The 14,609-nt window shown below is 39.4% G+C and overlaps 1 protein-coding gene across 1 annotated transcript; it reads right to left on the minus strand.

The window, feature by feature from the left end:
* Nucleotides 1–3,237: 3,237 nt before the first annotated feature.
* Nucleotides 3,238–7,267, minus strand: LOC139387065 (ubiquinol-cytochrome c reductase, complex III subunit XI). The gene is made up of 3 exons (XM_071133048.1): nt 7,136–7,267; nt 6,465–6,605; nt 3,238–3,972 (listed from the first exon to the last, which is right to left on the minus strand). Exons 1-2 carry the CDS (start codon nt 7,240–7,242, stop codon nt 6,485–6,487), a joined length of 228 nt encoding a protein of 75 aa, XP_070989149.1. The 5' UTR covers nt 7,243–7,267; the 3' UTR covers nt 3,238–3,972; nt 6,465–6,484.
* Between the last annotated feature and the right edge of the window lie 7,342 nt (nt 7,268–14,609).

The following is a 14,609-nucleotide window of genomic DNA, read 5'->3' on the forward strand; positions in this document are numbered from 1 at the left end:
CAAAGTGAAATGGACCACCCACACAGTGTGGTGAAGAAGGGGCAACAGAGCCTCTTCAACCTCAGGAGGCTAAAGAAATTTGTCTTGTCACCTAAAACCCTTACACATTTTTAGATGCACAATTGAAAGCATCCTGTCGGGCTGTATCACCGCCTGGTACGGCAACTGCACTGCCTGCAACCGCAAGGCTCTCCAGAGGGTGGTGCGGTCTGCCCAACGCATTACCGGGGGCAAACTACCCGCCCTCCAGGACACCTGATGCACCTGATGTCACAAGAAGGCCAAAAATATCAAGGACATCAACCACCTGAGCCACTGCCTGTTAACCCCACTATCATCCAGAAGGCGAGGTCAGTACAGGTGCATCAGAGCTGAGTCTGAAAAACAGCTTATGTAAAGGCCATCAGACTGTTAAATAGCCATCACTAGCACATTAGAGGCTGCTGCCTATAGGCTTAGACTAGGAATCGCTGGCCACTTTAAGGAATGGAACACTAGTCACTGATAATATTTTTACTCATCTGGCATTACTCATATGTATATACTGTATTCTATACTATTCTACAGTTTCTCATTCACTTAATGTTTACATACAGTGTGGCAAAAAAGTATTTAGTCAGCCACCAATTGTGCAAGTTCTCCCACTTAAAAAGATGAGGCCTGTAATTTTCATCATAGGTACACTTCAACTATGACAGACAAAATGAGGAAAAAAAATCCAGAAAATCACATTGTAGGATTTTTAATGAATTTATTTGCAAATTATGGTGGAAAATAAGTATTTGGTCACCTACAAACAAGCAAGATTTCTGGCTCTCACAGACCTGTAACTTCTTCTTAAAGAGGCTCCTCTGTCCTCTACTCGTTACCTGTATTAATGGCACCTGTTTGAACTTGTTATCAGTATAAAAGACACCTGTCCACAACCTCAAACAGTCACACTCCAAACACCACTATGGCCAAGACCAAAGAGCTGTCAAAGGACACCAGAAACAAAATTGTAGACCTGCACCAGGCTGGGAAGACTGAATCTGCAATAGGTAAGCAGCTTGGTTTGAAGAAATCAACTGTGGGAGAAATTATTAGGAAATGGAAGACATACAAGACCACTGATAATCTCCCTCGATCTGGGGCTCCACGCAAGATCTCACCTCGTGGGGTCAAAATGATCACAAGAACGGTGAGCAAAAATCCCAGAACCACACGGGGGGACCTAGTGAATGACCTGCAGAGAGCTGGTACCAAAGTAACAAAGCCTACCATCAGCAAGGGCATTGAAGATGAAACGTGGCTGGGTCTTTCAGCATGACAATGATCCCAAACACACTGCCCGGGCAACGAAGGAGTGGCTTCGTAAGAAGCATTTCAAGGTCCTGGAGTGGCCTAGCCAGTCTCCAGATCTCAACCCCATAGAAAATCTTTGGAGGGAGTTGAAAGTCTGTGTTGCCCAGCAACAGCCCCAAAACATCACTGCTCTAGAGATCTGCATGGAGGAATGGGCCAAAATACCAGCAACAGTGTGTGAAAACCTTGTGAAGACTTCCAGAAAACACTTGACCTCTGTCATTGCCAACAAAGGGTATATAACAAAGTATTGAGAAACTTTTGTTATTGACCAAATACTTATTTTCCACCATAATTTGCAAATAAATTCATAAAAAAATCCTACAATGTGATTTTCTGGATTTTTTTTCTAATTTTGTCTGTCAAAGTTGAAGTGTACCTATGATGAAAATTACAGGCCTCTCTCATTTTGTGGGAGAACTTGCACAATTGGTGGATGACTAAATACTTTTTTGCCCCACTGTATCTTGCATTATTCATCTCATATGTATATACTGTTTCCTATACTATTCTGCTGTATCTTAGCCGTTCCGCTCTGACATCGCTCGTCCATATTTATAATAGTCTTTATTCATTCCTACTTAGATTTGTGTGTATTGGGTGTTGTGTAATTTGTTTGATATGACTTATTAGACATTACTGCACTGTCAGAGCTAGAAGCACAAGCATTTCGCTACACCCGCAATAACATCTGCTAATCACGTGTGTGACCAATACAATTTGATTTGGAATTAGACTAACTTCCCGACCTGCTAAGCATTCAAAATGTAACAAGTACTTTTGGGTGTCGGGGAAAATGTATAGATTAAAAAATACATTAGAGGCCTCCTGAGTGGTGCAAGACACTGCATCACAGTGCTAGCTGTGCCATTAGAGATTCTGGGCTTGAATCCAGGCTGTCGCAGCCGGCCGCAATCGGGAGACCCACGGGGCGGTGCACAATTGGCCCAGCGTCATCCGGGTTAGGGGAGGGTTTGGCTGGCAGGGATGTCCTTGTCCCATCGTGCACTAGCGACTCCTGTGGCTGGCCGGGTGCAGTGCACACTGACACGGTCACCAGGTGTACAGTGTTTCCTCCGACACATTGGTGCGGCTGGCTTCCGGGTTAAGTGGGCATTGTGTCAAGAAGCAGTGTGGCTTGGTTGGGTTGTGTTTCGGAGGACGCACAGATCTCGACCTTTGCCTCTCCCGAGTCCGTACGGGAGTTGCAGCAATGAGACCAGACTAACTACCAATTGGAAACCATAAAATTGGGGAGAAAAGGGGGTCAATTAAAAAGTACATTATTTTCCTTCAGGGATGTAGTGAAGCAAAAGTTATCAAAAATATAAATAGTCAAGTACAGATACCACAAGCTACTTAATTAGCACTTTCAAGTGTTTATACTGAAGTACTTAACACCATTGGCATGAGGCTAGTAGCACAGCATCTCTATTTCCATTGAATACAGGTGGGTCAAGTCAACAACCCCCAAATATTCAAAAAAGGATTACAATAATGAGATGTATCCACCAATCCAAAAGAAGCATAGGCGGGAGCTAGACAGTCCTCCATGCAGCTATGTGGACGACTCCCATTGTTAGGGCGGAGAGACATGCATCTTGTCAGTACATCCATAATCTTTGCCTATGGTGTTTAGATACTCGTAAAGTCACTCCGCCAAGCTACACCACTTACTGTGGACAGCAATTAATCCACTAGTTCCAACTGCAGTTCAGTCAACGAGATTTAATGAAGTCTTGTGATCAGTTGAGTTTTTTTTAAATTTTGTAATCTACCTTTGTTTAGCTGTGTGTTTATACATAATTTTTTAGATTTTTCACAATAAACAAATCAGACCAAACCAGATTTACAAAAACATGAAAGTTTTCCAGAAAACAATCAGGCACCCCGTTAGAAAACCAAAAGGTTACATTACTCGTTTTATTATGTTTTTCCCCATTATCATCACAAGATTGTAGATAGATTTTAAATGGCTAGGGAAAAACACCAGACACAATTTTGTACACATAATTTGATTAAAACAACCATGATCATTAAGAAGTTGGACAAAGGAGGTCCAAGAAAACAAGCCGAGTACCAAAAAGGTTGTGCATTGAACCAAACTACATTGTTGTCATGCCAACAGTTTAGAAGCAGAAACAGACTACCAGTAGTAGCCAGGCTACACTGAAACGATAATGGTTGATACAATGAACCGAGAGCAAAGGGAAAAACAGAGACTATCATTTTAGCTTCATAGCCCTCGCTCTGGAAAATCAAACAACGTTAAAACCAGTGCGAAACAATTAAGTTAACTGACCCTGAAAAGTAGAATTTCACTCTAAGCTTTAAAATGACAACAGAATTCAATCAAACAAAAAGGGAATAAACATTATGTTAATGACTCAATACATGCATTTCTATTTCCTCCATGTCATTCCATTGGCTGAGCAATTACCAAAAAATACTAAATGCACAACACTGTTACTTCAAAATCAGGATGAAAAGTCCATTTAAAATGATTGAAAAAGGTGAAAGCACAATGTTCCTCTTCTCTTTGTCCTGGGGTGAAGTTGAATCATGGTGCCTGATGGTCTGTTCACACTCTCTCCATCGCTCTCGGCCTGTCTGACAGCACAGATTGACCTACAGGCAAAAAGATTGGGTGGATGTCACAGTCTCCACTTAATACTTTCAAGGACTTTCCAAATCAACCCGACACGGAGGATCTGAGATGAAAAACAGACAACATTTAAATCCAAAGGGCAAGGGAGAGTTATCATCCTATATGGAGACGACACTATTGTCCTTCTCTCAAGAAGCTGGCTCATGTTCAAAAACCCCTAGTTGGCTTCAATAACACCACTGCCAGCAATGTTGTGATTGAAGACAACAGCCAGGGCCTAAAGCAGCAATTAGCCCTTGACCATGGCCCAGTTCCATTACATCACACATAAGAGTCATTGGACGAAGGTGTCTTCTGTAGGGGGGAGTTTTGTTAAGAGCCGCGATGCTCGGTCTGAACATTAATACGCATCATTTGCGGTACGGTTTTGGAATCATAAGGACCTTATAGAAATCATAAAAACATTCAATACAAATTGATACACACCTTTAGGGTTCCCACATGGCCATATTTCCATGTTACAACACTTGTTTAAGGAAAAAAAGATGAGTGGACTACCTGTGCTAATTAGCCATCTGCGTCACCAAACACCAGTGTGTAAACGCAACAAATGTGTTGTTACTGGAAAAAATACTGTCAGCTGCAACTGTTTTAAAACCGGTTAGAAGAGGAAGTGTGTATTTAGCATTTGTGATATTTTGATGTGATATGGAGGGATTTATGTTTCTTGAACCGTAACGCAAGAAATTCGATTCACATTTAGATGAAGTATTTGTCTGTTTTGGCTTCAAGCCAATTATCCCTTTAAACAGAACATGTAAGGTCCCTGGACTAAGGAATAACTTTAGGCTCATTTAGTCCAATATTGGGCTAATAAGCAGTTGAAACAATAAGGGAGTTTGATTTAGATCCCTGGGTTATGGCCTGTGACGTGAATGGGACAAAAAAAGTGAGAGGGGTGCCCTTCTCAAATCAAACAGTAATCTGCTGCGCTCAGTCATGTTGTCATCAAGGAAAACATCACTTTTCCATAAAATAGATACAAACTATTTCAACTAAATTTCAAACTAGTATTCATTGGGAAGGCAGATAAAGCCTTATCAAAATCAATCACTTTTGCATGTGAAACAACAGAATCCTACTCATTACTCCACATGTTTAACCTACGACACGTTTGCTTTGAGAGGACTTCGCCGTCAGGCAAAGCGGGGCACCTGGCTCACACATGGGAGGCAGCCCGGTCCCAAAACCAATGCAATCAACGCTAACCCGGTTCACCCGGGGTATTAATCGAATCCACTCAACAACAAAGCGTACTCCTGGCACGTTTCAGTAAAAAGCTGAATGGATGGGGCTGTAGAAATGTAACCACTCAAATTTATGGAGTTATAAATGCAAGGCTTGACAATCCAATGATATAAAAATTATAGTTCTACCCATGTTGAGGCTATATATTGTTTACAAACATTGGAGTAAAACAAGTTTATATTTTGGGTTCTGATGGGGTATGACAGTTAACTAAACTCACAAGGCATTTATAAGTTACATTTGGGAATGGCACGTAAAATGTTGCTAAGGACAACAAAGGAGCCTGATTGGCTGACTGTCCTTTGTTGTTCAAAGTAAAGATCTACGAGCGATTCCAAAATGACTGCTGTGGCTTCTGCTACCTAGCATGAGGACAAAAAGGCTGTTTAAAAACTAGCAATACTTCAAATCTTCTCTATTTGTCAGTAGGGATAATTAGGAGTACAGCGACATCTTCCATCCCTAAATTGAGGTTCATTTTCAAGCCATATCCCGCGGGGTGGGTATGATTTGTGGAACGTTCCAAAAGGAATCTGTTCCAAAAACTTCATAAAGTACAAGGTTGCCAACAAATGCATAAAAAGTTGCATAATCAATTCACCTAGCTAAATAGCTGTCGAATAGGCATCTACTCACCACATAGCTTATTCTTAATGCTTGTCCATAGGCTACCAGAGTGAGGGCAGACATTTTTTTGAATAAACATGGTGAGTGAAACAAATAGCCCACACCCTACCTAGTATCTTATTCTGCCGCTATAAAACTTTGTATGCGTCATTTGTTGGCAACCTTGTTATTTACAAAGTTTTTGGAACAGATTCCTGTTGGAACGTTCCATAAATTATATCTACCCTATCCCGTGCAGGCAGCCAAGCATTCCAACCTATAGGGAGATATACTGACTGTGACCTACTGGTCGGAACTATTCTAGCTAGGTTTGACAATCTGTCGCAGAGACACCCTGTAAAAACAGGCAGGGGTGGACTGGGACCAGAAATCAGCCCTCGCATTCCTTCGAGACCTCACACTGGACTATTTTTTCCCCCCCTTGAGGCCCCCATTATTAGCCAGATAATTATATTTTTGCCCAAAAAAATCAAGTCAGACCCACTGGACCAGTCCACCCCTAAAAAAAAAACAAGTCAAGCAGACCTCTTTGTAGAGAGCATACCCTTACTGTGATGCTATGTGCACATTTACTCACCTTCAGCCACAGAAACGCCTCTAGTCATCGTTCTTGAATTTGCCGCTGACGTACGGTACATAATCCAAGATCAAGCGCCAGTCAGTGAAGTGTACCAATGCCACCCCTCCAACTGAACCCCACACCGCCAACGTTGGAACCCTGCGTTGGGAGTAAAATTGAATAGGTAATTTACAATCGAGCTAGGGGATACCTAGTAAATTGCACAACTCTATGCATTTAACACAACCCCTGTGAATCAAATAGGTGCGTAGGCTATCTTAATTGACGTCATCGTCGCCGGGGAAACAGTACTTGCCATGCTCAGAGTAGAAAGTCGGATTGCGGTTACTGTCCCGACGCTCATATTGACGGCTACCTGCCGCCCCCTAGCGCTAGTTTCAGAATTAGGTAACGTTACTTAGCTAACTAGTTCTCCAATTGATCAAAGTCAGGTCGGTGTTTCTGGTTCACGGCATTGGCAACCTTCTACGGTCAATGTTGCCGTTATTAACTAGCTTTGCTACCAAGCAAGGCACGCAGTAGCCAGTATGCTAGCTAGCTAACGTTTCCGGACATGACCTCAGCTAGCTAAGGGTAAAACAGACAAGGGCAAGTCAGAATAAGACATTGCATTGGAAATGTATTTGATCAAATAGCAAGATGTCAGTAAACATACGACATTATCTTACCATGTTCTCGCGATGGAAAAGTATTTCTGACCGATCAATTTACCAAGCATGTTGGAGCTGGATGTTGTTGCTAACCACCAAGGGGAAAACTCTGAGCGCATGCCCATTCGAAAAAGGATCCTACGCCACTTCCGTTTATTCCGGCATTATGATACTGATGTTTGGCCGTCACACTGTTTAGATTCTATATCACTGATAGAGTGAACATTATTAATTGAGTTTAAAAAATATATATGTGGATTCCTGACAGTACGTAGAGCTATACAATTTTCTGTAAAAATTGCTACAGTATTTAGCGATTAATTGTTGGTCATCTGTAATAACACCATCAATGTTTTACTTATGGACAGTGTTATTTTTAGAGTGAAATTTCTCAAGTCTAAAGAAATAGGATGAATTATGTTCTCCCTCCTCAATCCATTTTTTCCCGAGATCTAATAAAGGCTCCTTCTGCTTTTAATATATATATCTCCCCCCCCCAGAAAGGGAAGTTATCTTAATGATCACCTTTTCCTCCTCAGCTCTTCTCGTCTTAGCAAGATAACTACCATATTTTCTAAGGTATTTGGACACCTCAAATTTAAAGAGCTCCCAGTTCTTGCATTGAGATATTTCTTCACAAGCCCTTTCCCAAAAGTGTAAGAGCAGATCTTTAACCTCAAATTGAACTATATAATTATTTAATAATGAGCTATTTAGCTTCCAGTAGGATGCTCTACCAAGGTTAGTATCAGGGGTAAATATGTTGATATCAATGTAAATGGCCCTATGGTCTGTGAGGGGAGTAGTACAAATATGGATATCATTTGGATATAAGCCAAAAATCTATTCTGGAATGTCTGGAACCTGTTTTGTTACTCCAAGTGAATGATCTGTCAGTAAGATCAAACTTTTCCATAAAAAGTATTAAACCCAAATTCTGATTGGTTGGCCTACCTGGGGGCCATCTATCAGTTGAATTATCTATAGTAATGTTAAAGTCCCCTCCTATCAATAATAACGAATTGGAAAATTTAGATAACCAATGAAGTATATGTTTCTCTATAGATTCAAGCAACTCATCATTCTCATGTTTGGTGTTGTACCCGTAGAAGTTTACAGTAATGAGTGTAATGTCATTGTAACTGATCATTCTCATGTTTGGTGTTGTACCCGTAGAAGTGTACAGTAATGAGTGTAATGTCATTGTAACTCATCATTCTCATGTTTGGTGTTGTACCCGTAGAAGTTTACAGTAATGAGTGTAATGTCATTGTAACTGATCACTCATGTTTGGTGTTGTACCCGTAGAAGTTTACAGTAATGAGTGTAATGTCATTGTAACTGATCATTCTCATGTTTGGTGTTGTACCCGTAGAAGTTTACAGTAATGAGCGTAATGTCATTGTAACGGATCACAAGATAAATAAAGTGACCAAAGGGGTCACATTCCGAGTGTAGAATATTACCACCAAAGGTATTTTTCATTGTAGTGACACAAGCGGAGCGTTCAGATCCATGGGAGAGCCAAATATCATTGCCCCACTGTGACCTCCAGAAGTTGGCATCAGCCGATATTGAGTGAGACTCTTGAAAAAAGCAAAAATCTGTTCGAAATTGTTTAGCAAATAAAAATAAGGCCTTGTGCTTCACAATGTTTTGTAACCCCCTAGCATTAAGAGAAACTATAGACAAAGACAAAACAACAAAGATTATATAAAAGTATAAACTGTAGTAGGATGAGTCAAAGACGTAGGAGCAGTGAACGTAAAGGATAAGGAACCGAGATCTGCACCATTTAAGGCAATTTAAAGTGAAAATATCTTATTCCATAACCTTTGAGCTAGACGTTATCCGGCTTTGAAATTCAACTCAATTGAAAATTATTTTCAAGACCAAACCAAGGGTTCTTGTAGTAAGAGAGACTAAAAACCCTATTTAGTGTAATCAGGAACTATTCTGAGCAATAAAATACAAAATAATAATTTAAATAAAAGGGTACCTACTATTTTAAGTGCATACGAAAACTGATCATAAAGAAATAGAATAAAAAATGTTTTACATATAAGACCTTTTTTTGGAAATAAGTATTAATAACTAAATAGAACAATAACCGTGTAAAGTCAGAGCAGACCTGCATGCCCTTTAAAACAGTATCTTAGTTACTGTATACCCAACCCATCAAAGTTGAAGAGATTAGAGTCTATCAAACATCTAAAGAACAATAAATCACCAGGTGTTGATGGAATTACATCAGAATTTTACAAATTATAAGTAGCTCCCTTCCTATTTGAAGTCTTTTTAGAGAGTATTAAAAACATTGTTCCCCCTCCTACAATGAGTCAGGGGTTAATAACACTGATACCTAAGCCTAAAAAAGAAGTGCTGCTCATCGATAACTGGCGTCCAATTTGTCTTCTTAATAATGGCTATAAGATATTAGCCTTACTACTTACAAAAATGGATGCAAAAATGGATGCAATCATTGATGAAACACAGTCTGGCTTCATGAGGAACATACATATTTCTAACAATGTCAGACTAGTATTAGACATACTTGACTACTCAGACCTAATAACTGAGGATAGCTTCATATTATTTTTAGATTTTTATAAAGCATTTGACACAGTAGAGCATCAGTTTCTCTTCCACTCCCTTGAGAGACTTGGCTTTGGGGATTTTTTCTGTAAGGCTATTAAGACTCTCTATGCAAATGGTAACAGCTCTATCAAATTGAAATATGGCACCTCACCTAGATTTGAGTTAAAGAGAGGAATTAGGCAAGGTTGTCCTATCTCTCCATACCTGTTTTTATTAATGCAAATTATTTAAATAATAGCTGGTAAAGAAATTATTATAAGCCAGCTGGCTGATGATACTACATTTTTTCTGAAAGACGCTAACCAAATTCCCATATCGATCAATGTGATACAATCCTTTTCCAAAGCGTCTGGTCTATATCTTAACATTAATAAATGTGAACTCATAGCTGTCAAAGATTGTGTGACACCTTCATATTATGGTATTCCAGTAAAAGAAGAACTTACATATTTAGGCATAACCATTACTAAGGATCAGAAGTCTAGAGGCTTACTAAATTTTAACCCTCTTATTAAAAAAACCCAGAAGAAGCTAAATCAATGGCTACAGAGGGACTTATCTTTAAAAGGTAGAGTCCTAATAACCAAGGCTGAAGGTATCTCTAGACTAACATATGGCGCTCTATCTTTATATTGTGGCGGTAAAATAAACAAGGAGATAGACCAGATGCTTTTCAACTTTCTGTGGAGAAACCGTATCCGTTACATTAGGAAAACTGTTGAAATGGACTTCTGGACTTTACTACTTTAAATAATACTTTTAAGATCAATTGGATAAAACAAAACCCACTTCCATCTGGAATTTTATTCCTCATAGTGGTTACACTTGCTCTGCAAGGGCCGCGGCTTTTGTGGAGCGATGGGTAATGATGCTTCGTAGGTGACTGTTGTTGATGTGTGCAGAGGGTCCCTGGTTCGAGCCTGGGTATGGGCGAGGGGACAGTTTAAAGTTATACTGTTACACCTTATTGGAATGGACTTAATGATATCTGTTGGAAAAAAGTTTGGATGTTGCCACACACATACCTACTTGTTAACAAAATGAAGGAAGTTTCCTTTAAAATTATTCATAAATATTATCCTGCCAACCACTATATGAAGACTCAAACTCAAATTGCTCCTATTGTAATGACCACTCATTGTATTCATGTAAGAAAACTGTGGCAAGACATTAGTAGACTTATAATTGAACACATTTATGAAGATTTTACACTATTTCGGAGAGATGTACTGCTTAGATTCTTTACATACAATAGAAATAAGCTGAAACATTTTTATGTAATTCATTTCATTATTCCTTTTTCCAAATTTCATATACACAACTGTACATTTACAAACTAAAAACACATTCTTACCCTAAAAAAGAAAGTGAACTGTATATTAAGACAATTAAATACTCTAACAAAAAAGCTGTTAGAATTAAGTGTATGTATGACCCTTAAGGTCCTTGTGTAATTGTAATGTGATATTGTACCCCCTAGCTCGATTGTCCATTGTAAAAAATCTATATATACTTGTGTTCCTCATGTACTTTCTGTATTGATTTGTTAATAATAAAAATAAATAAAATATACTTATGTTAGTCGAGACTGATGAGTTTTACCATTGTGGCTACTACAGCGCCATCTAGCAGTTGCGTCGGGGATACATTTACAGCTGAAGAAATTTAGCAAAATAAACTAATTTAGTTAACCTGTCTCCTAACCTGCAAAATCAGTTCCCCTAACCTGCCACGATAATTCTCATTACCTGCTACTTAAACTAAACCCCAGTGCTGACAAACCATCAGTATCACCACACTGAAATCTGTGGACTGGAAATAAATTCAAATCTAGGATTAGTCAAGTATTTAATTCTCTTTGGAGTCTCAATAATATAGCTTCAGCATAGTTATAGTTGATGGAAATTGAATAAACAACTCCAGTAGCCTTCTTTCATATCCATCTTTAGACTGCAATGGAGTGCTTATATCCATATAAATAATCCTTAAAACAATGCCAGATGAGATCCCTAATACTAGGCGAGTTGAGGATTAAAATATAACAGGTGTATTCATAACGCAGATTGTTGCAAAACATTTAAAATGGAAGCAAACAAAAAACTGAATTTGTCCAATAGAAACTCGTTTTGCTAAGTTTGGTTCTTAAACGGTAAATGGTTTCCGTAATGAATACACCCCAGGCCATTGCATTGATGCAGATCCACGTTCTCGGCCAGGGAAAGATCCCACTATATTTCCTTCATTAGCATAATCCTTCCAAATGCATGGAGTGAATGAGAATGCACATCAGGGGGAAAATGTGTGGAATCACACTGTCCATGCAGATAATTTTTTCAAATACATTTCATTCAGGTTGTAACACGACAAAATGTGGAATAAGGGGTATTAATACTTTGAGTCGTGGCCAAAAGTTGAGAATGACACAAATATTAATTTTCAAAGTCTGCTGCCTCAGTTATGATGGCATATACTCTAGAATGTTATGAAGAGTGATCAGATGAATTGCAAAGTCCCTCTTTGCCATGCAAATGAACTGAATCCCCAAAAAACATTTCCAATGCATTTCAGCCCTGCCACAAAAGGACCAGCTGACATCATGTCAGTGATTCTCTCGTTAACACAGGTGTGAGTGTTGACGAGGATAAGGCTGGAGATCACTCTGTCATGCTGATCGAGTTCGAATAACAAACTGGAAGCTTCTGAAGGAGAGTGGTGCTTGGAATCATTGTTCTTCCTCTGCCAACCATGGTTACCTGCAAGGAAACACGTGCCGTCATCATTGCTTTGCACAAAAAGGGCTTCACACGCAAGGATATTGGTGCCAGTAAGATTGCACCTAAATCAACTATTTATCGAATCATCAAGAACTTCAAGAGCGGTTCAATTGTTGTGAAGAAGGCTTCAGGGAGCCCAAGAAAGTCCAGCAAGCTCCAGGACCGTCTCCTAAAGTTGATTCAGCTGCAGGATCGGGGCACCACCAGTACAGAGCTTGCTCAGGAATGGCAGCAGGCAGGTGTGAGTGCATCTGCACGCACAGTGAGGTAAAGACTTTGAGGATGGCCTGCTGTCAAGAAGGGCAGCAAAGAAGCCACTTCTCCCCAAGGAAAACATCAGGGACAGACTGATATTCTACAAAAGGTCAGGGATTAGACTACTGAGAACTGGGGTAAAGTAATTTTCTCTGATGAATCCCCTTTCCAATTGTTTGGGCATCCGGAAAAAAGCTTGTCCGGAGAAGACGAGGTGAGCGCTACCATCAGTCCTGTGTCATGCCAACAGAAAAGCATCCCGAGACCATTCGTGTGGGGTTGCTTCTCAGCCAAGGGAGTGGGCTCACTCACAATTTTGCCTAAGAACACAACCACAAATAAAAGATTGGTACCAACACATCCTCCTAGAGCAACTTCTCCCAACCATCCAGGAACAGTTTGGTGATGAACAATGCCTTTTCCAGTAAGATTGAGCACCTTGCCATAAGGCAAAAGTGATAACGAAGTGGCTCGGGGAACAAAACATTGATATTTTGGGTCCATGGCCAGGAAACTCCCCAGACCTTAATCCCATTGAGAACAAGTGGCGGGTGGACAAACAAAAACCCACAAATTCTGACAAACTCCATGCATTGATTATGCAAGAATGGGCTGCCACCAGTCAGGATGTGGCCCAGAAGTTAATTGACATTATGCCAGGGCAGATTGCAGAGGTCTTGAAAAAGAAGGGTCAACACTGCAAATATTGAATATTTGCATCAACTTCATGTAATTGTCAATAAAAGCCTTTGACACTTCTGAAATGCTTGTATTTATACTTCAGTATTCCATAGTAACATCTGACAAAAATATCTAAAGACACTGAAGCAGCAAACTTCGTGAAAATTAATTTGTGTCATTCTCATAACTTTTGGCCACAACTGTACATGGAGAATTGTTTCAATACACACAAAATGAGCCAAGAATCTTAGCATGTTTTCAACCCTTTATTACAATGTTTCTGTTTCTCATTTAGGTATACAAGCTCAAAAAGACAAGACATTGAAAAAAAGGTATATTTCTGTTAAAAATGGCACATTTATTGCTACATTACTGTTATATACATGACAGTTCTCAATATCTACTTTATATATATCTATATATATATCTATATATATATATATATATATAAATAAAAATAGGAAACTGGAGGCACTTTGAGGACAAATGGATTCTGTCCCCAATGTAAGAGCGACAGTTGGTTTTGTAGCAGTGTGACCGTCTGTTGAAGGGGGCAGAGATTGGCAGACCATGAGACCACTGGCAAAATACTAGTTGTGCGTTTTGACAAGGGAAGTTAAGGATACTGTACTCAACATTTGCAGTTCAACATTAACAAAAATGAACACAAATAACATCAGCAATGTTCAGTTTTTCAGATAATTAAAAATAATAATCCCAAAACAATGTGTCTTCTGTGAGACAGAAGAACCAATGGCAGCTTAGGGTTGTCATCTGGAGCATGGTTATTATGAACGACAAACAGGCCAAACTGAGAAAATACTGTTGCAATTCAGTATCACTCTGCAGGGAAAAATACTGTTTAGTTGATCTCTATAACATCAACTGGCCAGGTCTTGTATAGGTACATACTGAACATGTCAATTTCACATTTTTCATATCAAAACAAAAATGTCTCTCTGCCCTAGTTGAGAATGTTGAAAAAAAACAACAATTAAGGATAGATATGGTACTCTGAGTGTTGTCTAAATCATAAATGTTTTATAAGGAAGATAACAGGTCTGGAAACACTCATATCCATTCAATTCTAGAAACTGGTAATAGGGCTCAGGAAATTAAAGTGGACTCAGTTGTTCAGGGATGCCCATCACTGAGAAACAGAGGAAAAGGGTCAAAAACATGAC

Source organism: Oncorhynchus clarkii, chromosome 28, assembly GCF_045791955.1.
Source record: "Oncorhynchus clarkii lewisi isolate Uvic-CL-2024 chromosome 28, UVic_Ocla_1.0, whole genome shotgun sequence".
Classification (NCBI taxonomy): Eukaryota; Metazoa; Chordata; class Actinopteri; order Salmoniformes; family Salmonidae; genus Oncorhynchus; species Oncorhynchus clarkii.

What these genes read in the sequence shown, in the direction of transcription:
- LOC139387065 (XM_071133048.1), bottom strand. Translation starts at nt 7,242, where the DNA reads ATGGGCATGCGCTCAGAGTTTTCCCCTTGGTGGTTAGCAACAACATCC. An exon ending in TTTTCCATCGCGAGAACATG is followed by an intron (nt 6,606 to 7,135) that starts GTAAGATAATGT and finishes CTCCCAACGCAG; the next exon opens with GGTTCCAACGTTGGCGGTGT.